Below are 25,971 nucleotides of genomic sequence, written 5' to 3'. Positions count from 1 at the left end.
TGTGGATTCCCCTCCCTCTGTGCTGACCCCTGACTGTGGACACTTAAGATCCTGTAACAGGTGTGGGAAAACAAAAAGAAACAAAAGGAAGTGAACAAGGCCAATTTTTGGAGGATTTACAGGCAGAAATGTGAAGCTTATCATTTTTCTAAGAACACATTAATTCTTCTGTTAAAATTTGTGTTTTATTTGAGCCGTAAAGCTATTTATATAATTATTTTATGTTTTACAGCATTATGATTTCATGGCATATACAATCGAAGTTGTAAAATTGAATATAACTTTACACACCAAAGATCACACCAAAATCATGTTAACAGGCATATTATTTAGGTCTTGTGGCAGTGTATTAGTATCTATGACAATACAGAAAACAACAAGCAACAACATATTTCAATACACCATTGTGAACTATACAAAAGAGTTGCTTGGCCTTCGTTGAATGTTCAAAGAAAAATGCACTATACTTATATATAAAGCCATATTGGGTTATCTGCCCTCTTATCTTTGTTGTTTTATTTAACAGAAATTGCCTGGCAGTTACTCATTATGTTCTCAATCAAGTTACAATCTTTGTGTGCCCCTTGTCAGAACTGAGCTTATAAAACTTCCTTCAAATATGCCGTCACCTTGGATTGGAATCTTCTCCAGACGGAGATGGAGCTACAAAACATGGTGTCTTATAGTCATTTTAAAATTTTACTACGTAGCCAAGAGAGTGAATTAATGGTGTGTAAATGTTTTTAACTGGTTGTATGTTTTATGTTGGATTTAGTATTGTATGTTGCAACTTTGTTGTATAATTGTATATGCAAACTCGGCTGCTTATCTTGGCCAGGACACTCCTGTAAAAGAGATTTTTAATCTCAGTGAGTCTTTTTTCCTGGTTAAATAAAGGTAAAATAAAATAAATAAAATAAAAGGTTCACTTTATATTTCTGTTTGAAGTTCTCCCCTTTCTTTTTTACCTATGCCAGTGTAACCTTCCCATGCAGACTATTTTCATGGATGAAGGTTCTTATGAACACAAAAAAACACAAAAGAGCAATAAATCAATACATTTACTGACAATAACAACAATATCAGGGAATTTCATGGAAACTAAAGCTAAACAAGGCCATATAGCCCGAGTATAAAACATTTTACTATTATTATGTGGGTTACTAAGTTAAAGTATGAACACATTTTGGAAAAAAAATAACAATAAAAACAGCTGAAATAGATTTTAAATTATTTTCCCCTCAACTTCTCTATGCATTCATTTAAAAATTTTTGGATTGCCAACTGTTCTGTTAACTGGGATGTCTCGTATTGCATGACTATTGTCTCATGTTTTCAGGGCGAGCCGTTCGAGGGATGCTCAAGTTCAGCTCAAGGGATGCTTGAGGGACAAACTTCTGCCAAAACTCCGGTCGGGAACGTCTGACGTCCCATTTTGAATGCATTTTGTTCAGTACTGAAGCTGAAGCTGCTAAACCCCACCCTGATGGCTAAAGCATACTGGATTATGTCTAGTATGTATTTAGACACATCTGCTATAAAACCACAGTCACTACGGTACATATAAAAGGAACATACTAAGGAACATAAGCTGGCAATGATTGCTACTCACTCAAATCCTTTAAGAGCAGCATTTCTGTTGCTGGTGAAAAACGAGTCGTTGGCAGTGCGCCATTGGATGAGGTGTACAGTCTCCTCATCTGACTCTACAAGGTAAACACAAGCTAATCATTTGACTCACAGCATTCTATAAAAAAAAACCTACGTGACAATAAAAATATTTTGTTACTATTTAATAAGTTCTGTTTAAGTTCTTAAACTTGAAAATAGAGGATGCAGGTCCTTGGGATACAGCGCCGTCATCCACCATGTTTGTTCATCTGCAAACCGTCTCAAAACTCCACCCTCCGTCGTACAAAGGATTGTGGGCAATATTAACTGAAAAGTGTTCACCGATCCACACCTTGAAAATCTACCGGAAATAGTAGATCATCCTGGTAATATAAGGACACTTATTTCAACATACTACAATTTGGGACACACTAATTCTAATCTCAGATACTGTTTTGGGTGGATAGGGTGTGGATTGGGACGCAGCATTAGTGAATAAGTTTGTGTGACCAGAGAGAACCCACAAGTTAATGGAGCAGGGCCATAAAGGGGAGAAATCAATGAGGGAGATCAGTACCTTGTAAGTGGACATGCTTTTCTCCTTTACAACTTGGAGGGTTCTCTCTTGCTCTTGCTTTTGAGGCATCATTCAGGGCTCTGACAGTGAGCTCTAATTACAGCAGTGCTGTAATTACATGTCAGAGCAGGAGGCTGAGCAAGGTGATTGACAGGCTTACCAAGGCCAGTTCAGGCTTGCCTTCTCATGCGTGACTTTATGCACTGTGATTTAGCCTCCTCAACAATGAAATCATAATTTGATATGGTTAAAACTAATTCTAGCGCTACGTATTAAATTATCTCCCTACTCAAGGGCACTCCAGGCACGTTGTGTGAAAGTGATAGTTGTGCAATAACAGATATTGTTTGATCTATTACCGTCCGATCGTAATGTTGGCTTATCATGGCCTCATCTGTGGATCGCATTGCAAAATGGTGGGCTCACCACCCTCCGCGCACCGACGATGATGGTAAATGTTGCCAATGGAAATATGAGACTGTTCTCGGCACAGCAGTGCCTACACCACTCCCTAAGTTTACGCCATCTGCTCTCCATTATCATCCGTTACTATCGTTCTTTCTCTCTTTCTTTCTTTCTCTCTCTACACAGCTGCTCTGTTCAAATCAAATACTTTATTGTTTTAAAGTTGGTTAGGATGGATTTTTAATATCTAATTAATGATAAAAGCTGGTGATATGAAATCAAAGAGGAGTTTGTGGTCCTTTAAAAACATTGATTACAGGCATTCATGATGCCCATTAGATAGAAGCGGGTATTAGAGCGGAGAGCTCTCTGTAATCAGAGCTAATGGAGCTTCTTGGACTCCCCATCTTCTTAACACTTTCCCTGAGTGTCCGTAGAGGTCTCCCCCTCTGGCTGAATTAAGTATGCTTGAATTAGCCAAGATCTGGAAGAGCTAATGGATTTAAGTGCCGCTAAAATGCATAAAAATTGCTGTGCAGTGTGACGATGAAGAGTTAGCTGCATAGATGGCCTACTTAATTGTTGGTGTTCATTTATTACTATAAGGATAATAGGGATAATTTTTATTTTACAGTTTTATTTAATAGTTAATACATTAATGACTTGAAATGCAATTATAATCATAGGACAAGGAGAAGCATTCGTGCAGATCTATTGTTTTGCTTGTAAAACAGCAAATTTGTGTGTGGAGTGAATGAGGTCTGTGAATAATTCTGCATACTTTGTGACCACTTTTTCAGCTTAATAGCTTTAGATCTGCTCTGCGAGCAGCTGATGTGTGGGGCTTGGATTATCCTCAGATAAACTGGTTTTGCTATTGTTTGTGAGTGGCTGACAGCATGTAAGCTTTTTAAAGAAGTGTTAATGAAAGAAAGCCAACAAGAGGAGAAGCATTGTGTTTTACTCCTTTCTGTTCAAACAGAAACCACAAAAAAACAACGGAGGTCGTCTCAAAGGAGCCCAACATGCTTAGAAAAACATATGCATACGGCGTCTGCTGGTGACTTATAATTAAATTGAGATGAGATGTTTAATATTTCTATCAGAAGTTGATTTCCTTTGTGACTACAATGCGGGGCAACTGATGTTCAGAAGTGACCACTCATTTATTATCTTTTTTGTCCTCTGTCCTACTCTTCCTCTTTGTGTTTTCTTCTCCTAAAAACTATTTCTCAGCATTTTACCTGTTACATTATCATTTTCATTTATATGTGGCTGATTATCTTGTTTTTAGTGCCCTTTATCTGATATCCTTGTACATCTTGTTGTGTTCGGCTCGGTGGGAATTGGCATGCCACGAACCCGTGTGTTTACTCTGATCTACAGGGAAGGCTCGCCACGTTGGGCCGTGAAGCTATGTGCGAGGCTTAAATAATAAATTAGCATTTCCTGTGTGAGCTGTGCATGTCATTAAACACCCTGGGGTATCTTTAAGATCTAGAGATGGGCAGAGGGCAGTGTAGCGCCGCTTCTCTGCCTAGTAAATGGCAGCGTGGGCGTGTGCCACATGAGAATCATGCATTTATAGATGCCCTGTGTTGGTGTAGAGTGGATTTGATTCAATCAGATGCAAAATAGGTCATTTGTTTTCTCTTAGTTAAATAACTGTAATGTGTTTACAGTACATGGTTTTGGTGTCATTACAAGTCAGATCTTCCATATAAGAAATTACACATGGAAAGTACATGTGAAGATTGTGTGTTTGAAATTGTGTTTTTTTTTTATTTATTTTTTTTAATGAGAGTGCAATGCCTTGATGATCTAAAGATCCAAAATGTTTGTGTGAGGATTAGGTGTAGGGATATGGGTAGGGTTAGGGTTAGCCTTACTATTTTAATCACAGTTTTTTTTTTTTTTTTTTTTTTAACTGATTTTAACATTAGAGTTAAAGGGATAGTTCACCCAAAAATGAAAATTCACTTATCATTTACAATACTCACCCTCATGCCATCCCAGATGTGTATGATTTCTGTCTTAAGCAGAACACAGTTGAAAAATATCTCAACTCTGTTAGTCCATACAATGCGAAATACAAAGTGAATGGTGATCAGACATTTGTAGCTCCAAAAAATCACATAAAGGAAACATAGAAGTAATCCATTAGACTCCAGTGGTTAAATCCATGTCTTCAGAAGTGATATAATAGGTGTGGGTGAGAAACAGAACAATATTAAGTCCTTTTTTACTCTACATCTCCACTTTAACTTTCGCTTTCAGATGTGAAAGTGAAACTAAACAGGCACCACATGTGACTGTCAGATATACAAGTGAAAGTGGAGATTTAGAGTGATAAAGGTCTTAAATGTTGATCTGATCTCACCTACAGCTATTATATCACTTCTGAAGACATGTATTTAACCACTGGAGTCAAAAGGACAACTTCTGTGTTTCCTTTTTGTGATTTTTGGAGCTAAAAAGGTCTGATCACCATTCACTTGCATTGTATGGACCTACAGAGCTGAAATATTTTTCTAAAATTATTTGTTTGTGTTCTGCTGAAGAAATAAAGTCATACACATCTGGGATGGCATGAGGATGAGTAAATGACTTTAATTTAAATTGTTTAATTAAATTTAATTGTAAAATGTCCCCAGAAGTTTGCTTAATCTGACAAAACCTTAAAAGTTAAAAACAATAGGGTTTGGGTTAATCTGAAATAATTATAATTAGCTTTATTTAAAAGCAACAGAAGTGTATGGTATTACCCCATTTGCATGCGTACCATGTATTCCCAAAATATCAGTATTGCAAGCTTTTTCTCTTATGAGGAACCTACCCATTCCATTCTGTTGCATCATGAGCACAGGTCAAAGTTCAGCAACAATGGATTTAAACTGATCCAGATTCCAGCACCTTTTTTCCACCTCTGTCCAATTAATGGATCCTGTGACTTGCCCTGCATGCACTGTTGTCCTGGTGCTCATTTGCAATGACCGCCTAAATCAGTCAATCAATATGATTGTTTGAGCTGGCAGGAAATGAGTAATAAAATGGACTGTGAGAGTTCTCTCTCTCTCTCTCTCTCTCTCTCTCTCTCTCTCTCTCTCTCTCTCTCTCTCTCACTCTCTCTGTCTCTGGAGGTGGTGGATATTACAAACAGTTATTAAACTGTTTGCTTCTGGTAATGATCACACTGTTTGTTAATTCACAAAGGACTTTTTCATGCCACTTGCATTGTTTTCTGAAATGCTTCATGTTAAATCAGCACTCCTGATATTTGTGTTTTGGCCTGTCATCTCTAATCTCCGACATCCCACAAGTGCTTGCCTACGAGACCCTGACTTGGTTTTATATTCTGTCACATTCTTAATTTATGGCTGCGTTTGGTGTCTGTGCACAGATTCTGCAGTTGCAGGTGGACAAATAGAGTCCCATGGGACTGACTGTGGTGTGAAAAACAGACTAGAAAGGAGGTGCCTACTGTTTCTGTTTTTCTCCATGGATAAGTGTATATGCCCTAAGCCCATATTTGAATTGGAGGTAAACAGGTGTTCATTCTGTTATATGATCAGTGGAAACATGTAAATGCTTCACGCTGCTTGGATGGAGCACAGTAACCTGGGGTCCCAGAGGAGGAGAAGGAGAGCTGTAGCGTGTAAAAGAGATGAAAAGATGGCGCTCTGCAGTGTTTCTCCGTCCTGTTGCTCTGTGTTGTATAACATTCCCTTTCGATCCTAACGCAGCCTTTCTGTGGAGAGATATATTTTGAGAATGTGTGTGTGTTTGTGTGTGATGTTAGTTTGTGGGTTGAGTCTCTGTGGAGTTTCATGGCAGGCCAGAAGGTGTGCCACACCCTCCTCTCTCTACACACACACGCACACATCACACACACACACACACACACACACACACACACACATATCAAATGCTTTCTAAAAAAAAAAAAGATATAATAAAATGTCTCCAACTGAGCAAACCCTTAGCAACCTCAAGCCGAGCGGGGTTCCTGATTGGCTGAATTTAGTCAGGTGATCGATATAGGCTGCTTGCAGTCTTACCGTATTTTCGCTCTCTCCCTCGCACGCTCTCCCGCCTCTCTCCGTGTGTTTCTTTTTCATTTTCTCTCTCCTGCTCCTCTTCGTTCTCCCTGGCTTACGCCTTCTCTCTCTCTCTCTCTCTCTCTCTCTCTCTCTCTCTCTCTCATAGTCAGTAGAAGGCACTCATAGGCTCTCCTGATGCAAAGACAATTTATCATCCCTATCTGCTTACCAAAGTAGGACTTCTTCAGTCATCACTTTTGATCTGACAGACGGACTTTATTTTACTGGTGTGGGGCATTTTTATTGCTCTAGGAGCAGGGACGGGGAGATCAGAGAGGGAGAGAGGACATACTCTCACCTAAACAGAAAGAAAAAATCAGAAACAGACAAAGGCAGCAGCTGTATAGAGGAAGCAGACAGTGTAGCCAGGCTGCCATGGATGCGAGGTGGCATTGTTCCTCATCCCAGGTAGTCTTTCTTTCTCACGGTCCTTCTCCATCCTGCCATCATCGCATGCAGAGTCATTAATGTTGTCATATCCATGCAGTGAAAGAGGCATGCACCATTTGTCTGCAGCGCTCTGCACTTAGAGCGAGAGAGAGAGAGAGAGAGAGAGAGAGAGAGAGAGAGAGAGAATGACGGAGCGGGGAGGGAGACAAGTTACGAAAAGAAAGAAAGAAAAGTTGCAGTGCTTTGTGAGTGCATGAGGTCGGTGTCATTTGTTGCTGATGACCAGATCTGTTGCAGTGGGTTTGGGCTTAGTGCACCAGAAATGTGTTTCCAAAGCCTTTTCCACCACTCTGCATTTGGCTTAGTTTGTAACATGCCAATTTCTTCACATTCTTAACTAGACACTTCCTTCATCTCTTTTCAGACAGCCATCTCAATCTGCCCACTGATGCTGTAATTTGTGTTGACCTTTTTTAATTTGCATCTCATTTTGTTCCCACCTCATTAAAAGTGTGTGAAGATCAAGTGCCATCCATGCAGTAAAGTTTAACCCAATGAGATTTGCTGTGAACAAGATCCAAATCTTCAGTCTGCAACAGTGTGTTCTGTCTGTGGGCAGTTTGTATGATCAGATTTATTTATTCTTGCAATGTCTTCTTGTGACTCACATGTCTTCTAGTGACAGTCATGAATCAATTCTGTTCAGTCTGAGTGTTTTTTATTTTTTTATTTTTTTATTTTTTTTATGTTCAGTCTAGATGCATCTGCTCATTTTATTTCATTTTTATACTAAATATAAGTAATTAGTGGACACGAGAGATTTGCTTAACTGTAAATCATTTAGGGCAATTTCTTTCATTTTAATAGAAAAGCTTTCCTACTGCATGAACAGTTTTCCTTTTCGTTTAGCTTGTTTAATAGAGATGATTAGTGAGGTGTTATGATTTAGCAGCGAAATTTAAAACTTTTGAATACACTGAAATAATGAATTCAAATCCATAATTGAGATTTGTTCCTAAATGATTTGTGAAGAATTGCACAGGAAGCCATCTTGATTTCCATCTTCTGTGAAAGGTCCAGATTCTCCATTAGACGCCAGTCAAGGAACTAATAGATTCGACTTGTATCTCCCATTGCATGTATTTTTAAGCTCTTTTGAATCTTTCACAAGATGAAGCTCCTGTGCTTGATGTCTCAGTTCGCTGGTAATTCAAAGCAGTGAGAGCATATGGTTGCCCTGTGTGCTGCCTCTATATGTTCCTGTATGTGCTAGCAGTGTATTAGATTGCATCTCTCCATTGTGTTCCCTGTGATTTTGAAAGTATTCTTGTAAGAAAGAATACTGCAGTGCATCAGTAGCCATATCTTATTCATTTTAAGAGCTCTATGTATTTTAAACACACAGCTCTCAGCAAAATGAGGCTGCATTTAGCACCAGGACCTCTTTATGTATATTCACACTTCATTAGCATGCTGCTAAGTTAGCTGGCAGACTTTGATGTTCTTTCGCTTTCTCTCAGTCTTTGGCTGGAGGACAGGAAAATTGAAGGAAAAGAAAAACAGATAGCCCAAAATCAATGGTTTGCTTTGCAGATCCCAACAGAGCCACCGAGGCGATTCCGTTTTTATTTCCTATCATTTTTAACAGGATGAATCTTCGTGTCACCATGGCAACAACAACAGACGGCGGCACTGTTCTGAGATATTCGTAGTGGAATGCAAGCATCTTCATGACTGAAAGAGATGGAGATAGGGAGAGAGAGTGGGGTGGGGTGTGGTGGAATAATAGGGTTCAAAACAGTGTTATTATGAATGCAAACTTTAATACAGTGAAAAAGACACTCTATTAGCAAAACATAAATTTATATAAATAAATAAAAATGTCCAACATTCTTTTGAATGTCCATGTACTAAAATAAAATATTTGATGCCATGAGTGTACCTTCATTTACTATTACTATTATTTTGAATGGCCATGGAAAATGAAGCAATGTGATAATTTTACCTGGTCACAAAAAGTGGTCCGTTAATTTACCTGATGAACTTTCACCTTTTGCTGACCCTTTATGCTTCGCAGAGCTAATGTGTGCTTCTAAATCACTTGCACCTTTATTAGCAACTGACACATAAGTGCCGGCTTTACATGTCATACATTCTGCTTCCTACGGATCTCGACCTGGAAAGCATGGGAATTTTTTGTGCAAATCTTCTGTAAATTTGCACTTTTGTTTGGGCATTGTTTCCACTCAGCTGTCATTTGCTGCTACTGTCAAGCAACTGTTTGATGCTGAACACAACAGCGCTTCGCGCATTCGCGGAGAGATTGACAGGCAGGAATTTGGCCAATAGTTGCTGCAAGCCTCTTATATTGATATTGATCAATTATTGTGCGAGAAGGCGGGACTTACAAAGAGGGGTTAAAGCAGTGCAAATATGCGTGCACACACAGTGAAGTATTAGACCAGATGCACATCATAATGCAACTAAAGCCGAATCCCGGACATTTTCGCAAATTTAGAAATCCCAGCCTGACACTTTTTTGAGGTCCTAAAAAGAGGACATGTCTGGGAAAAAGAGGACATATGGTCACCCTAGTTCATTGTTAGTTCTTGTTAGTTCATAATGCTTTAAGTAAAGTTAACGTATACACCTTTTCATTTTAGAAATGTATTAGAATTTGTTGAAAATTAACATTGAACAAGATTAATAAATGTCATAAAAGTATTGGTCATTGTTAGTTCATGTTAAGTAATGTTGTTAACTAATGTTAATGAATACAGCCTTATTGTAAAATGTTACCATTACAAATTATTACAAATGACAAATTATGCAAAATATATTATTGACAATCAATGTTCACTTTATTGTAGTATACAAAAAAATATTAGTTATTTAGTGTAGATATTTTTATTGCAACTACATTATCGCATATTTTCCCCCATAACAAAAAATTTTACATTCCTTAAAAATTGTGACACCCAAGAAGTAATATCATTCAGAGCATTCTACAGCATGGTGGGAAGACAATTAAGTCTAATTGTATTTTCTCAATTTTTACACAAATTGTAGCTTTGACTGCATTTGTCAAGCTCAGCCATTCAACCTTGTTACCCAAGTATTCATATAAAAAAATTATCAAACAAATATTTTTCTATAATCTATAGTAAATATAAATTTATCAATAACTACAAAGTGGCATTTGGTCCCAAACTGGCCACTTCCAATTAATAGCTTAATTTAGGCTAACATCATCGATTTCTAAAGTATGTGGTTAAGAAATTAATTTTCGAAGTTTTTAATGGTAAAAAAAAACCAAAACAAAAAAAACACTGTTCCTGTATGGATGAGAGGCATAAACGTAGCAAAGTCAATGTGTTTTCAAATGGAAACATATTAGTGTGGACGTGGCCTAAATTAGTAACCCTGTTTCTTGCAACCCTGTTATCAATCCTGGCCTAGTTTTATTTATTTATTTTATTAATTCTTTAATTTTACAGATTTTGTTTATTAAATTTTTAGTAAATGTACATTGCTATAAATGAACAAAATTGTACCTTATTCATGTGAACTGCCTTATCCAGTGCATGTACAGTTGGCTCAGACAGTCCTGCTTTTAGTCTGGGTGGATCAGTCTGGCAGCTGCGAGGTAATTGGAGGGATGAATGGAGGTGGAGCTATAAAAGTGTGTGTTTTGTGAGCATGTAAGTGTGTGCCCAAGTGTGTGTTCAGGCAACTCCTTTCTCATTAGAGCACAGCTGGTTCCCCCTCTGTTCTGATTCGCCCACCCATTCTGTCACTGTGTCACATCCCTCATTGTGCATGTTGGCAGCACAATAATTAAAAGCAAGCAAAACAGGGAGTCTGATAGTGTGCATGAGGTGTGTGTGTGTGTGTGTGTGTGTACATAACCTATGCAAATGATACTCTGATAGCACACCAACCGCTTCTACCATCCTGCAATGTAGTTATTCAGCAGGAAGAAAGTAGACAGTCATAATGCAGGCTGCTTGTGCCCCCCTCATCTGCCTAAGCGCAGCTGTTGAGTGGGCAGTGGATGGAAGAGAATGGCGAGCTCAGACAGATGGATGCTGAAGGCTCAGTCTTAGTCATATGTGACTTTTCTGGATGCAGAAAGCAGCCTCACGCTCAAGTGCTTGTGTAACAACACATCTGAGGACTTCGATTTGTGTTTTGACACTGTGCTGAAGGGCAGAATTTCCAAATGGGGAAAGAGTGTCAAAGGAATTCAAATAGAGTTTCTAACAAATGTTTGGGTGGAGAATGTTCATGTAAAGCTGCTAGCCACAATGGCATATAGTCATTTAGCACACCCTTTTATCCAAAGCGACATACAATATGCCTTTTACATGGACAATCCCAATGGCGAAACCTGGGGCTTAGGTGCCTTGCTCAAAGGCGTAATGGTGCAAGCTCATGGATCTCCCATTATAGGTTTCAAAATTTTGGGTACTTCTTCTACACCACTTGACCCCAGTAAGGGGAATGGCATTGAATACAGCCTTATTGCATCTTCCCAAGTTACTCATAAATTAGTAGTTTCGGGTGGACTCCTTATAAAAAAAGATTTACACCTAATGAAATAAATAGTAATTGTCATACATACTGTATGTATAAAATCATGACCACTCACATGAGATGAGGACCCCAGTCATATCAGTAACCTTATAAAATCTGCTTAAATCTACAAGGAGAGGGTCCCCTTTTTGGGACAGCCATGTTAGAACATGACCAGTCAAATACTACTCGCTTAATCTCATTAACCACTCTTTTATTGGACACTTGCTCTTGGATTAAATTAATCATGGCTGACTTTGAATAATGAATTTTTATGATGGCATCTGTAATTAAAAACTATTGATTTTAAAGGATGCTGCATCCTCGCCACTAGGTGTCACTGTAAATCCAAGATTATACAAATAATGTAGTTAATAAGTGCACCTTATAAGTAAAGCTACCCTTAAAAAAGTGGTTAGCTTCATTGTAAATTACTAACAAAAAGTAGCTAACTACATTGAAGCTATTTAAGGGGACAATATTTTTCAAATATAACTATAATTCAGCAATATGGAATGAGAGACTGTGCTGTATTGTGAATATAGTAACGGCTGAACGGCGTTGGTAGGCACAACGTAAAGTGGAATCATCCACTTCAGCCGTGACTCTATTCACAATGTGGCACAGCCTCGAGTGCCTTATTGCTTTTAGAAAATGGTTATTGCATAATTCAGATATTGTGAATAAAGCACGGCTATTGACCAATCAGCAGGACCGGAACTTTCTGTATTATAATAAGATATCTATTATTTTACAAACAGTGCAGTATTTATCTAGCAAAGACAGTATTAAACTTGAAAAGATGATACATTTAGACTAAATGTAAGTAATACACTGCAAAAAAAAATAATTTTTGTCTTGAGTTAAAAAAAAAAAATTTTTTATCTAATTATTCTTAAAACATGATTTATTTACTTGTCAAGCAAAATGGCATAATATATTAAGTCTTGTTTTAAGAGAAATCAAACAAAATTCGGTGAACTTTAAACTTAAAACAAGAAGAAAAGTCAGGTAAGAAAAATAAACTTGTTTTCCCTTTGAATTAAGGTTGTTTTTCTTACCCAATTGGATATACTGTATATAGCTGCTCATCTCATTCCTTCAAACAATTCCTCTGGCATTCCTCTTTCCCACTCTTACATCTTGCTTTCTCACCATAGATAAGTTGTGCTGAAGTTGTGTATAATGTTGAAGTCTATACATTATTAAGAACATGCCAAACCTGTCTACCCATTCCCCCATCCCTTTTATACATTACTTGTGAACTTGAAAAATGAGAGATGGAGCAACATGGGTGACTTCACACAATGGCCCCTGGCTCCCAAGAATCTCCCTTCCTATATTATTATTATTATTCCTATCTCAAGAGTCCGCCAGACAGTTGCCGCTCCCGGCCTTTAAGCGAAGGCTCTGTTGTCCTGCTGTAACACATTACCTCCATGTCTCCCAGCCTTCCAGCAGAACACACCAGCCCTGTAACGTCAGAGATCTAAATTATTCACCCGCACTGACCTACTTGCAGGGTGTTTGAGATCTGGGAGTTGAACAGATATCGCTACATGGAAAATGGCAACCACGTGGTTATGGCAACCACTCTGAAACAACTGTGCAAAGTGCCCTCCCACTCCCTTTTTCCTCTCCCTTTTTTCTCTTTCTTTCTCTTTCTGTGTAGTTCATGTGGTCTGCATGGTTGTGATGATGGTGAAAGGTCCTGATTGGTGTGGGCATTGCCCCGCACCCTGTGGGCAGACTGTGCAAGCACAAAGAGACAAATCGATGTCTCTCCTCCCCACTCACTCACTTACACACTCTCACTCAGCCAGCCCTGCATTTCTGTTGGGACAAACACAAATATATGTACACGTTTGGCCAGCTGGCAAACATATACACACTGGCTAATTGCAGAGAAAGAAAGAGAGAGAGAGAGAGAGAGAGAGAGAGAGAGAGAGGTGTGAAGACTGGCACTAAATGGATGCCATCAACATGACATCGTCAGATGGAATTTTACCGTTGCACTGAGAGGAATTTAGAGATTGCTGCCTTTTTGCATATTTGATGGAGAATTCCTGGGTGGAGAGACATTCAGAGCTTTTAAACTGCAGTCGGATACCATCTTTTGAATTCCATACCTGAAATCTCAACATGGCTTTCTTTCCCTTTGGAACCATCACGGGAGCAGAGGCAAGATTTAGTTCAGTTTGTGGTGTAATGTGTGCGTCTTAGCGCTGTGTGTTGTCATTGATAGGGCTTGTCAACAGATTTGCTTCCTATGGTTTTATTTCAGATTAAAAGACACGTTTGATTAGATTGTTTAAGATGCGAGGGGATTTGGTGTTCCTCACTGCACATGTTTGTGTGTGCCTGTCTTTATACAGCAAGTGCTGGCAAAATTGCGTTTGTCAGGGGATTTGTGTGATGTACAAATCTACACTACCGTTCAAAAGTTTGGGGTCACTTGCCTGAAATGTTTCTCATGATCTTAAAAACCTTTTGATCTGAAGGCGTATGCTTAAATGTTTGAAATTAGTTTTGTAGACAAAAATATAATTGTGCCAACATATAAATGTATTTAATTACAAAACTAAAATTTTATTTAAAAAAAAAAAAAGGTTTTTGAAATGGATGATTTGGACCGAATAATTAAGAAAAGCAGCCACTAAGTGCCCAGCATATAGATGGGAACTCCTTCAAGACTGTTTAAAAAGCATCGCAGGGTGATACCTCAAGTTGGTTGAGAGTACATTTCTGCAAAATCTAGGCAAAGTGTGGCCACTTTGAAGATGCTAAAATATAACATAGTTTTGATTTATTATGGATTTTTTTAGTCACAACATAATTCCCATAATTCCCATTAATCCATTGTTGTGATGACTTTTGATGATACTATTATTCTAAAATGTGATTTAAAAAATAAAATAAAATAAAGAATGAGTAATTGACCCTACGCTTTTGAACGATAGTGTATATGGGTGTGTATGGGGGTTTGTGCTGCTATGATCGATATTTTAAACCACCTTGATTTTGGAAGTCTCCCTAGACTGTACTATAAGGAGATTTTATGTTGTTTTGACACTTAGGACACCTTTGATCTTGGCTGTGAGTCAAAGCTCAGAGCACCTGTGAGAATTGTCAGAATGACTGTCCATGAGTACTTTCCTTTTCTCTCCTCTCTACCTCTCTCAGCAAGAGGCCTTTGATGACACAGCAGCCCTATAAAAGTGTAATGATGCCACAAGACATTTTGACTAACTCTTGTCTTCCACCCCCTCCATCCCTTCTGTCTCTCTGGTACAGGATGATCTTCTGGTAGCATCAGCCGAATGTCCCAGCGATGATGAGGATATTGACCCATGCGACCCAAGTTCAGGTGGGTTAGGTTAGTCATCTTTCTTTTATTATTACCATCCATATATGTTCTTTATCTCCAAAGTTTTCACCATATTTTTCATGGTTCTGTTTTAAAACCGTCTCTTAAACATTATTTTTAATATTCGATTATAGGATTGATGTAAAACAAAATTATTTTCTGTGTAGTGGATGGTCATAGTCATTTTTCATTTAGCAATATTTTGGGTGAAACTATCATCCAATTTGACATTTTAATAATTCTAATTTTTTTCCCAAAAGTAAAAAAAGAAAAAATAATTGTTTCATATTCCAAACAGCATAATTTTGCTCAAGGCTCAGTCAAGCACAAATGTAAAGCACAATATGTACAGTATAACAGAAAATCAAATAATGTTACATGAGCTGCCTTGTTGCTTATGCACCCATTTTGTCTTACACGAGCTGTTAATATCAAAAGGTCTACAGTAGCTGCTTTTCCACTATCGGGCCAGTGCGAGCCAGGGCCATAAACTGGTCAGCCGGGGTCAATAGCCCTGGACCTCGAGCCACGAGACCAAACTCACTCTGCATTCCCACCATCGGGCCAAAAGCCTGGCAGCGTTGCCCTAAAACCCCCCTTTAATACGCCTCCCTGGTGCAAACGTCACACACCCTGCCCATTTTACAAGCCAAAACAAACACGCATGTCATCTAGTTATCTAGAATATCAAGTTTATATTGTATGAAAACGTTAGCTAGCTAGCAAGGTAATTTAACATTGACAACTCACTGACTTTAACTGCCATGGTATCCCAAGTGGTCTCTCCACTAACAATGGGTGTTAGTGATAAACATTCACTTTTATTAAATTATATCGATCAATAGGTTTGGGGAGTAACGGAATACATGTAACGGGATTACGTATTTAAAATACAAAATATAAGTAATTGTATTCCACTACAGTTACAATTTAAATCGTTGGTAATTAGAATACAGTTACATTCAAAAAGTATTTTGATTACTGAAGAGATTACTTTGGATCGCATCATTTATATGTATAAGTGTTTTCCATCTGAAAGGACTAAATATTAAATGAAACAAATGACAATTAAATGCAAAGTGTATTTGAACAGCAGTGAAACACTTTCTTATGATGTGTTACATTCATACAAGCAGACAGAGAAGTAAGTTTGAAGTAAGTTTGGAACAGAAGAAATAGAAATAAACCTTGTGTAAATTGACAGCTTTGCGCTAAGCTAAAATGCTATTTCTAGCCATTTTACATGCACAATCATATTTTTTTAATTAAAAAAAATTCACGTTAGATCATAAGTTCTTTTTTTCAAGTAAAACCTTTGATATTAGGGCAAAAATCGGATTCTTGATAATAATTTTTGAATTGTTTTCCTGTAAAAATATCTAAAAATCTTTAAAACAAGATCAATTTGATTTATCTTGTTTTAGAAACAACACTGCATAAGATATTTAGGTTTTTCAGAGAATGTATTTTTAACATGTGAATTTTGTCTTACTGTACTGGCAGAGTTTTTATAGTCAAAACAAGTGAAAAAAAATCTACCAGTGCTGAAGAAGTAATCCAAAGTATTTAGAATACGTTACTGACCTTGAGTAATCTAACGGAATACGTTACAAATTACATTTTACAGCATGTATTCTGTAATCTGTAGTGGAATACATTTCAAAAGTAACCCTGCCAACCCTGTCGATCAATGAGTCAAAGTTCCTACATTACAAGATATTAAAGCTTATTCAACAAACAACTTGTTTAACAAAAATTTAAACTCTCTTTTGATGATCATACAACTGTAGCACAAATGCTAGCGCAGCAGAATTGTTTATCAGTTGGGTTGCTAGGAAACAGTCAAACCCTTGTAATGCTAAGGAGAATGTTGCAGTTTTGGTTGTTTATACGTCATTTTCCAAGCATCTGGCAATGGAATTCCTTTATGGTCGGAGTTCGGAGAATTCAAGTAGGAATATCCCACATCCGTCTTCAATGAAACGCAGCACGACTGTCTCATTAAACTACGCCTTTGACATTGACCACGCCTCAATCCTCAGTTGGCATTCTTTGGCCAAGGGTAATTGGTGGGCCAAAGGCCATTAGCCCCGAATAAGCCCTGAGGAGGCACAATTAAGCCCCGGATGTGATAGTGGGAACGCAACTGGCCTTGGCCGCACTAGCATGCCTTCATTTGGCCCGACAATGGAAACATGGCTAGTGTGTGCTGGAAGTTTGTATAGTCTGTTTGTGCCTCTTTAAACAGACATTAATTCCCCATTATGCCACATTACCTCCTTTACTCTGTTTTGCAGATTATATGCTGTAAATATACTAAGAATTTTAATTTTCTGTTTGCCACAGAGACAGCTAGCTGCTTAAATTAGTGTTTTAAATAGTTCATTATGCTAAACAATGTTAACATTTTGCCTGTGCCATCACATTTTTGCACATTATTTTGTGTTTTTGTTATGTAATTACTGGCTCACCTATTTTGGCACTGTGGTCACATTGGTTTATCTTCCTCTAATTAACCCTTTTAAAACATGAATTATAACACACCAGACTCAGAAATTAGTGTGTATAAACGTCACCAAAAATGACAAAAATGCCCCTGAAATTAGAAATGTTGGGGCAAAAATCCCTTTCATTTGTAATTGCAATAGTTCTTAATATTCTATTATAGTTCTAGTCATATCATGGCTGTTGATGTTGATTTTATTCTTAGGGTAAGAGGTGATAAATTCTCAAACTTGAGAATTTGTATTAATGAATTGATTAAATAGACATATTTGAGTCACAGTTTATGTTTTAAATGGATGGGGGAAAATCTGCCTTCATAAAAGTAAAAAATACCCCTATTTCAAGTATTTGAAAACCAAATCCAGGGGCAAATATTGCCCCTTTATGTAAAAGATAATTTCTGATACTGATACACATGTTTGGTTTTCTATCATTTTTCCCATAATCCCTAGATTTCCTGATTTATTGTGTGAATGATAAAGAGACTTTAGTTGATGTATGTTTTTGGAAAAGGCCAGTGAGCATGCTAGTGTAGCACATGCAGATTTTCCCATTTCTTCACTCAGTCAACTGCACAAACCACTTTCGACATGAAAAATGAATCACAAAGGTTAACCCAATCTGAATTCCTTCAGCTGGCTTAGTTGCAGCTGCAAGTGGCTCATGCAGCAGTCATATTAAAAAGGCAGGGGGCAATTTTCAACATGCTGACGAATCATAAAACAAACTTGATAATAGCACAGAACTCATAAATGATAAGAAGCAGAAGCATGAAATGTTGGCAAAAGCTGATAGGTTATGCGTCTGATAAATAGATGTTATGAATTGTGACAGACCAAGATATTGTATGTCAGCCAGGCCAATTAATCGGACGATATTTGGCCATATTGTGATTATCGAAATCAGCCGATAACTGTGTCTGATTGGCCTAGCCATTTAACAGAAGTGATCATTCCGCCTTGTGTCAGTTCGAAATATTTAGACTGATAGCCTAGTCGATGAGTGCATTTACATGAACAGCAATACGCTGGAAACTATCAAAAATCAGCTCATTCTATAAACCAGACAACACACATGTTTACATGACATTTCAAATCATCAGATTTTTCTGTTTCACAATGTTCATACTTTACCCTGGATTAATAATTAATCCTGGGAATTCATGTTCCGATGTTTCACATAAGCTTTTCACACTGCGCTTAACCCTGTGTTATCTTCATTCTAAACCCCACTTTTAACCCCGGGTAAAGCAACGTTTCACACTTTTTGAAATTTTGCTCCAGAGCAGGGTTAGCACTGCATTTGCTGGGTTAACCCTGCGTTGTGGTGCCAAAGGTATATAGTGTGAAACGATGCGGTGTTTGAATGTTACATAAAGTTGTTTAGTAACAGACAACCAATCAAATAAAGTCTCAGTACTTACCTCATTAAATATTCATGTGCTTTGTAACGTTGCTGAAACTTTCACGTGCTGTTTATGCTCTCCGTCTGAGGGAATCCAGTAAAGTGTCGAACAGTAGTGGCAAACGCGATAACTGTCGTGATGAAGAGACAGTATTTTGTGTTTTCGTGGCATATTTCAGAAGACGAAAGACAAACATATATGATTCGCTTGAAGACATTTCACAGAAGAGCAGAGCAGCTCCACTAACAGGTGTCCGTGTCCGTCGCGAGCTGCATTCGTCCAATCATTGTTATTGACACCGCAAATATGCAAATAAGAATGTTAACACAGGGTTTACGCATGAAAAATTTGAAACATTGGAATATGAATACCCATGATTAATTATTAATCCAGGGTAAAGTATGAACACTGTGAAACATGAAACAGGATAACCCAGTGTAATGCGATTAAGGTGGGCAAGGAGGAGGGAACCGGCTGAACAGTCAACGTAAGTTTTAATATCATAAATGTACTTGAATCAACTTAAACACAAACACATAGACACACACGCATGGCATTTGGCTCTTGCTCTCCCGAACTGGCATCTCCGGCTCCCCTTTATTTCTCTCTCCTGCTGACTAGTTGACTCAGCGCCGGCCGTGCACCCTCACGGCCCGGCCCCGCCCTCCTCCTCGTCACATCCAGGATTCCGTTTACCCGGAGTTTAGAATAACCCGGGGTTAACGATTTCAAGTGTGAAAATCCCTACACTGTACATTCGTCGACCCCGGGTTAACGTTCTTATTTGCACATTTTTGGTCTTGATAACAATGATTGGACGAATGCAGCTTGCAACGGACACACAACCTGTCAGTGGAGCTGCTCTGCTCTTCTGTGAAATGTCGGCAAGCAAATAGTCTCCGTTTGTCTTTCGTCTTTGAAATATGCTATAAAAACACAGAATACTGTCTCTTCATCACGGCAGTTATTGCGTTTGCCAACACTATTCAACACTTTACTGGATTCCTTTAGACGGAGAACGTAAACAGCGCATGAAAGGTTCAGCAATGGTACAAAGTGCATGAATATTTAATGAGGTAAGTACTGGGGCTTTTTTGATTGGTTGTCTGTGCTAAACAACTTTCTGAATCATTCAAACACCGCATCATTTCACACTGTATACCTTTGGCACCGCAACGCGGAGTTAATCCCACAAATGTGGTGCTAACCCTGCTCTGGAACAAAGTTTCAAAACCCCAGGTAAAAAGCGGTGCTAACACCCTTTTAAAACTAATGGGGTTAAAAGTGGGGTTTAGAATGAAGATAACCCGGGGTTAAGCGAAGTGTGAAAAGCCCTTAGGTGACAATACATGTTGGCGGCTTATTAAGAATAGTTAAGCATAGTTAGTGCATGTTAACATGTTAAAATGTAGTGAATTTATACTAAATATTGTGTTCATTAAATTTCAGCAATTTTGAAATCATTAAATTGTGTATCTGTATTTTATCGGCCTTCGCCCACACTGCTCTCTAGATATGGCCATTCAAATGGAAGTATTTACACTTAGTCACTTGATGCATTTTTACTTTAATCAGATTGCTATCCATTTGGATATGCACATTCCATTTACACTTTATCAAATAAATATGTCTCCGCAAAATAAATATAAATCTGATCTTCAAACCCTGTGCTAAATGCAAATAAAATGCTCTAATGCCGGGCAGCGAATTCTGTCATGTGATTCCAAGTGATTTTGCCCCACACTTGTGTCTGTGTGTGTGCACGGGCTTGTTGTAGACCAGATATGTCAATGCGCGATAGCTACACTTATTGTTAGTGTTTATTTTCGAATTCATCAGTGAACTGCATCAAATAAATGAAGAAAAAAGGTCTGTCTCTCCTACAATGTGCCAACGTTTCTTATTTTGTTATTAATTAATGTTTGCGCGAGCCCTCTGCAAACACTCAGTAACAGCTGTTATGTGCTGAATTTTCCGTATGCTGACATAGTACCGTTTCGGAGGAGTAAAATTTACAAATGTGGCTTGAACAACCAGATGCATTTACGCTTGGCCAAATTTCGTCTGGAATGCCTCTCAAACCACCTACGGAGGTGGGTTTGAAGGATTGGATTGCTATCTGTCTCAAATGCATTTTGGAGGGCATTTACACATGGTAATTTTGGCTATCCGATCAGTAAAAATGCATAAAGTGATCAAGTGTAAATACTGTATATCCAAAGTGTCCTTTTTCCACACGAAAATTCTAAAAACATCTTTTGGCAGAGGTCGCCATTCCATAACTCCTTGCTGTATTTAGTCATCATTTCATTTCCTGCACCTGCGGTTCACAGTGAATCGGGCCTAAGCTGCGAACAGCTTTAATACAGGTGTTGTTCTCCCGGCCGTTTATGTCCTGCCTGCAGCCGTGCTGACATCCCGTTACTGTCCCCTCTCCAAGAGACATACAAATCAGAACAAACTATACCACTCTCTTCCGCCCACCACACTACTCTCTCTGCCCAGAAAAAAATAGCCAGAAAGTGAAGTTCACTGAGTGGTCACAGCTCATGGAAAATATCCATTCTGATCACTTTATCTGTGTCAGCCAGTGACAGTTTGAGAAAGTGTGTTTGCACAAGCTGACAGTAGAGGTTTGCCCGTTCATACTGAAAGATATGCAGCTGCAGTAAATGCATATATTGCTTCATTTAAGGCTGAGTATCATTATTGTGGTTTATGTCCTGTTTACTAAAGGGACTTTATGTTGCTGTGTAGTAGTTTCTCAGTGGGATTTCTAATCAAATTAGGAGAGGAATCAATTCAATGAAGAAATATTGATTTTTGCATTTCTTTCAAGTTCTCCCTAGTTGCACTTCCCCCGTATTACTTCATTCATTTTCTTAGTATTTTTTTTTCAGCTCAAAGCTGAATAATACTGTTAACTAGTGTGAAAGTTGCAGAAACATTGAAATTGGAGTAGCGAAGTCTTGTGTAACTGTACTTTAAAGGTGCACTCTGTAAGTTTTATTCCTAAAGAAATTAATAGTAATTTTGAAACAGATGTATAAAAATCATCACAGCTCACATGAGATGAGGACTCCAGTCATATCAGTAACCTTATAAAAGCGGTTTTCTTCTACATATAGAGGGATTTCCTTATGGGGGCTGATATGTTATTATCACATGACCAGCTGAATTCTACCCGCTTAATCTCAGTAGCCACCCCGTTATTGGACACTTTCACTTATGGATTAAATGAATCATGGCTGATTGTGAATAGTGGATTTTTACGATGGCATCGGTAACTGAAAACTATTGTGTTTCAGTGATGCTGCATTCAGGCCCCTAGGTGTCAATATAAGTCCAAGATGACATATTCAAAAATTACTAAGTGCACCTTTAACTTTCACAATCAATTTGAGCAATGACTGAAAAAAAGCTTTTTAACTCCGGCCCTGGAAGGCCATTGTCTAGTAAAGTTTAGTTCAAACCCTAATAAAACACACCTGCCTATAATTTCAAGTAGACGTGGATGAGCTTTTCATGTGTGTTTGACAAGGGTTGGTGCTAAACTCTGGAGGACAGTAGCCCTCCAGGACCGGAATTGGATAGTATAGGTATAGAGGTTTTTCATAGTGGTAAATGAATAAACGGTCTCTCTTTCTTCGTCCGTATGTCTCCACAGCTCACCCTCCATTGCCCGAGGCGAAGGGTTACCCAAGCCCGGAGGTGATCCGGGAATCCAGCAGCACCACGGGCATGGTCGTAGGCATCGTCGCAGCAGCCGCACTTTGCATCCTCATCCTACTCTATGCCATGTACAAATACCGAAACCGCGATGAGGGCTCGTACCATGTGGATGAAAGCCGTAACTACATCAGTAATTCCGCGACACAGCCCAACGGAGCCACTGTTAAAGAAAAACCCATTGGCGTGCCCAAAAATAAAAAAGATAAAAAGAATAAGGACAAGGAGTACTATGTCTGATCTCACAGACATTCTCCCCCCCTCACAACCCACCCACAGATCCTGTGCTCCGAACTTACATGCAAAGGGAGGGGAGATCAACCTGTGTATAGTAATTGAGGGAAAAAAAAGACAAAACTGTCTTAGTTTTACCTAAGACATGATATACTGTTACTAACAATGATAAAACATACTTTATAACCAAGCACACAAGAACTTTAATAAGATGAAATGTGTGTACAAAATGAAATGGACAGAGAATGGACTGCACCAGCACCCAAGATTTGGAGAGACTCCATGTAGTCGACCTATCTGTGGACGGGGTAGGCCGGGTCAGCCTTGTATGTTCGAGTGTATCTCTGAGAGACAAGGCCGCTGGTTAGACTTAAGTGTATTTCATATTATGTTGCCTGTATATGTGTTGCTGGAACATATTCCCTCTAAAGCCAGAAAAACCATGAAAATCTGCAACAATCCAAACAGACACTCATTTGACGGAATTGGAAAGGAATGAAGGACTTATCAATGAGATGCTACCTATGATTGTTAAATCAGCCAAAGTATTTGACTCCCTTTTCTGATGGCAGTATTTCGAGTTGGGATGCAAAAGGACCACTCTTTGTAGGATCTGAGCTGATTTCCATATGGCGGACAAATCCCCTGGGGTCAAAGAGAATTGTGGAGGCCTTAAATATCAATCCAAGTGTAAAGGTTGTAGGATTTTCTTCTGTTTGTATGTTTGTCAAAAATAATGACAGATTACGCAAATGATGACGAGGAATACCGGGGCCATTCGGGATAGATTGAGAAAAACTCCATGCACGTAAAGTATCTTATTACATGTTTATATACGGTGCAAAGACTATCTGTGTGCTCTCTGGACTGTGGCTGAAGTGGTGTTTTATAGCCTGTTATATAGATGATGCCAACTACAGTATACCTGCTCTTCAAACATTTTTTTTTTTTTTTTTTTTTTAGAAAATACAAAGGCGAAAACAATGAAAAACAGACAATTAAATGTAAATGTGTTGCTATAGCGATAGAACCGTTTCTGCCATTAGCTATGAAGATTTTATTTTCCCTATTTTATGTGCAGCTTCCACATCTCTCTTATTTTTTGACATACAACCTCTTTTTTTTTTCTTTTTTTTTTATAGGTTTTTTTTTTTATTATTTGCTGTTACGTCAGCATGATGAAAAGGCAAGAGTAGGAGCACAGGTTCTGGAAAGCAAACAGCCATGTGGAAAATAAAATAAGATTTTGGACTGTTTAAGCAATATCCTCTTGCTTGTCTTAGTGACCAAACAAATTATGCATGGTGTTTAGGACTCAGACCTACGAAGAGACAATATCATCATTTTGACGCAATGAATTCCGTCCTGACAAATTGAGTATTGGATAATAGCTAAAATCACAAAGATAGAAAGAACCCTTCAAAAGTGTTTGCAAACATCCTCTCTGCTATCTTGTACTGTGCGGAATGTACAAGAGGTATAAAATATATAGCATTCTGAATAAAATGTTTGCTTTTGTTTTGTGTGTTTTTTGTGTACAATTTTTCTATAATACCTTCTTTTGTTTTTATTGTGAAAATTCTTTGATGACCTCAAAGTGAAGATTTATTATGAAAAAATAGTTTTGAAAAATCAAACGAATAAATAAAATATTAAGACCTATGAACGCATTTGTTCTTTATTCTTATATAGAGAAGACACGTCTAATGCATGGCTTCAGAGTATGCAGTTTGCTTTGTTAAATGACCCCCGCCCCCCCCCCCCCATTATTGGAAAGATTTATACATTTCATAAAGGGCTTGTCATGTTGTGTTCAATCAAATGCACAGTTTGTTAACATTAGTAACTAGATGTACATTCTGTATCCTGAACTAACATTGAACAATACTTTTACAACATTTATTCATCTTGGTTAATGTTAATTTCAGCATTTACCAATACTTATTTAAAACTAAAAGCTATACAGTATATGTTAACATTAGTAAATGCACTATGAACTAACAATGAACAATTGTTATTTTTATAAGTTAACATTAACAAAGATTAATTACTGCTTTTAAAAATATATATTGTTCATTGTTAGGTCATGGTACTTATGCATTAACTAATGTTAACAAATAGAACATTATTGTAAAGTGTTAATGTTTCCCTCACCAGAGTGACTATTTGCACTAGGTGTAAACAGCACCTGCCACACAGCGCGGCCATTTGCACTCAAATAGGTGGAAACGTCCTGATGGAGGGAACGAGACGTTGTGTCGATGTAGTGACACTAGGGGTCACTCTTGGGAGCCCCAAACACCTCTGCTTTTTTTTAAAAAGGCCAATGAGAATTGGCAAGTGGAATTTGCATGCCACTCCCCCGGACGTACGGGTATAAAAGGAGCTGGTATGCAACCACTCATTCAGGTTTTGTGCTGAGGAGCCGAGACCAGGTCCCGGCCATTTCAGCGGGTAGTTCAGCATTGTGGCATGAGGGACACAACGTCTCGTTCCCTCCATCAGGGAACGGAGGTTACAAAAGTAACCAGGATGTTCCCTATCTGTCACTCACTTGACGTTGTGTCGATGTATTGACACTAGGGGTCCCTATACAAAATGCCACAACTAGCTGAACTGTGTTATGTGAACTGGCGGTGTGTGACGGGCAGACTGCCATGTGCCTCGTAGCCAGCGCTCCAGGCCGTCACATAACCTCCCCCAACGCTCTTATGAACATCGAACGGTCCATCAGGAACAAGTTGACTGCCCAACTATAGGGACATGCTAGCCCAGCCGAGGCCTCTTTTCCCTCTCTTTTCTCCCCAAAAAGAGTGGAATTTGTTAACTGACTGGGAGCCATAAGTGTCTACGTCGGGGGTTGTCCCTCCCAAGGGGAAGACACGGCGGAGACCACACCCCTCCCAAAAGGGGGGGGGGGGGGGTATTTTAAGTGAAATACGTCACATGGTCTTACCGAGTCTTGTCGGAAGTATGTCATGTGGAGGGGTCCCATGGTAGGTCCTACCTGAAGGGTAGCGTGCTGGGGAATGGGAGGTCCGTGGGGGGGTACCCGGCGGAGGTGGTCACATTG

General features: G+C 38.6%; 1 protein-coding gene across 10 annotated transcripts in view; it reads left to right on the top strand.

The window, feature by feature from the left end:
• The window catches only part of LOC127426713 (neurexin-1a), a 220,116-nt gene extending 195,561 nt beyond the window's left edge, over positions 1 to 24,555 (top strand). For 8 of the 10 annotated variants that reach the window (XM_051673679.1, XM_051673678.1, XM_051673676.1 and 5 more), the window contains 2 exons: positions 14,953 to 15,034; positions 22,603 to 24,555. In XM_051673679.1, the coding sequence (XP_051529639.1) occupies positions 14,953 to 15,034; positions 22,603 to 22,904 (384 nt within the window). In that variant the 3' untranslated portion in view covers positions 22,905 to 24,555. The remainder of the gene's footprint in view (positions 1 to 14,952; positions 15,035 to 22,602) is intronic. The other 2 variants (XM_051673677.1, XM_051673671.1) reach the window with 1 other exon arrangement.
• Positions 24,556 to 25,971: the final 1,416 nt, after the last annotated feature.

This window comes from Myxocyprinus asiaticus, chromosome 36, assembly GCF_019703515.2.
Source record: "Myxocyprinus asiaticus isolate MX2 ecotype Aquarium Trade chromosome 36, UBuf_Myxa_2, whole genome shotgun sequence".
NCBI classification, from domain to species: Eukaryota; Metazoa; Chordata; class Actinopteri; order Cypriniformes; family Catostomidae; genus Myxocyprinus; species Myxocyprinus asiaticus.
Note: the sequence above shows the minus strand (reverse complement) of the source record. Positions and strands in the feature narration are given on the sequence as shown.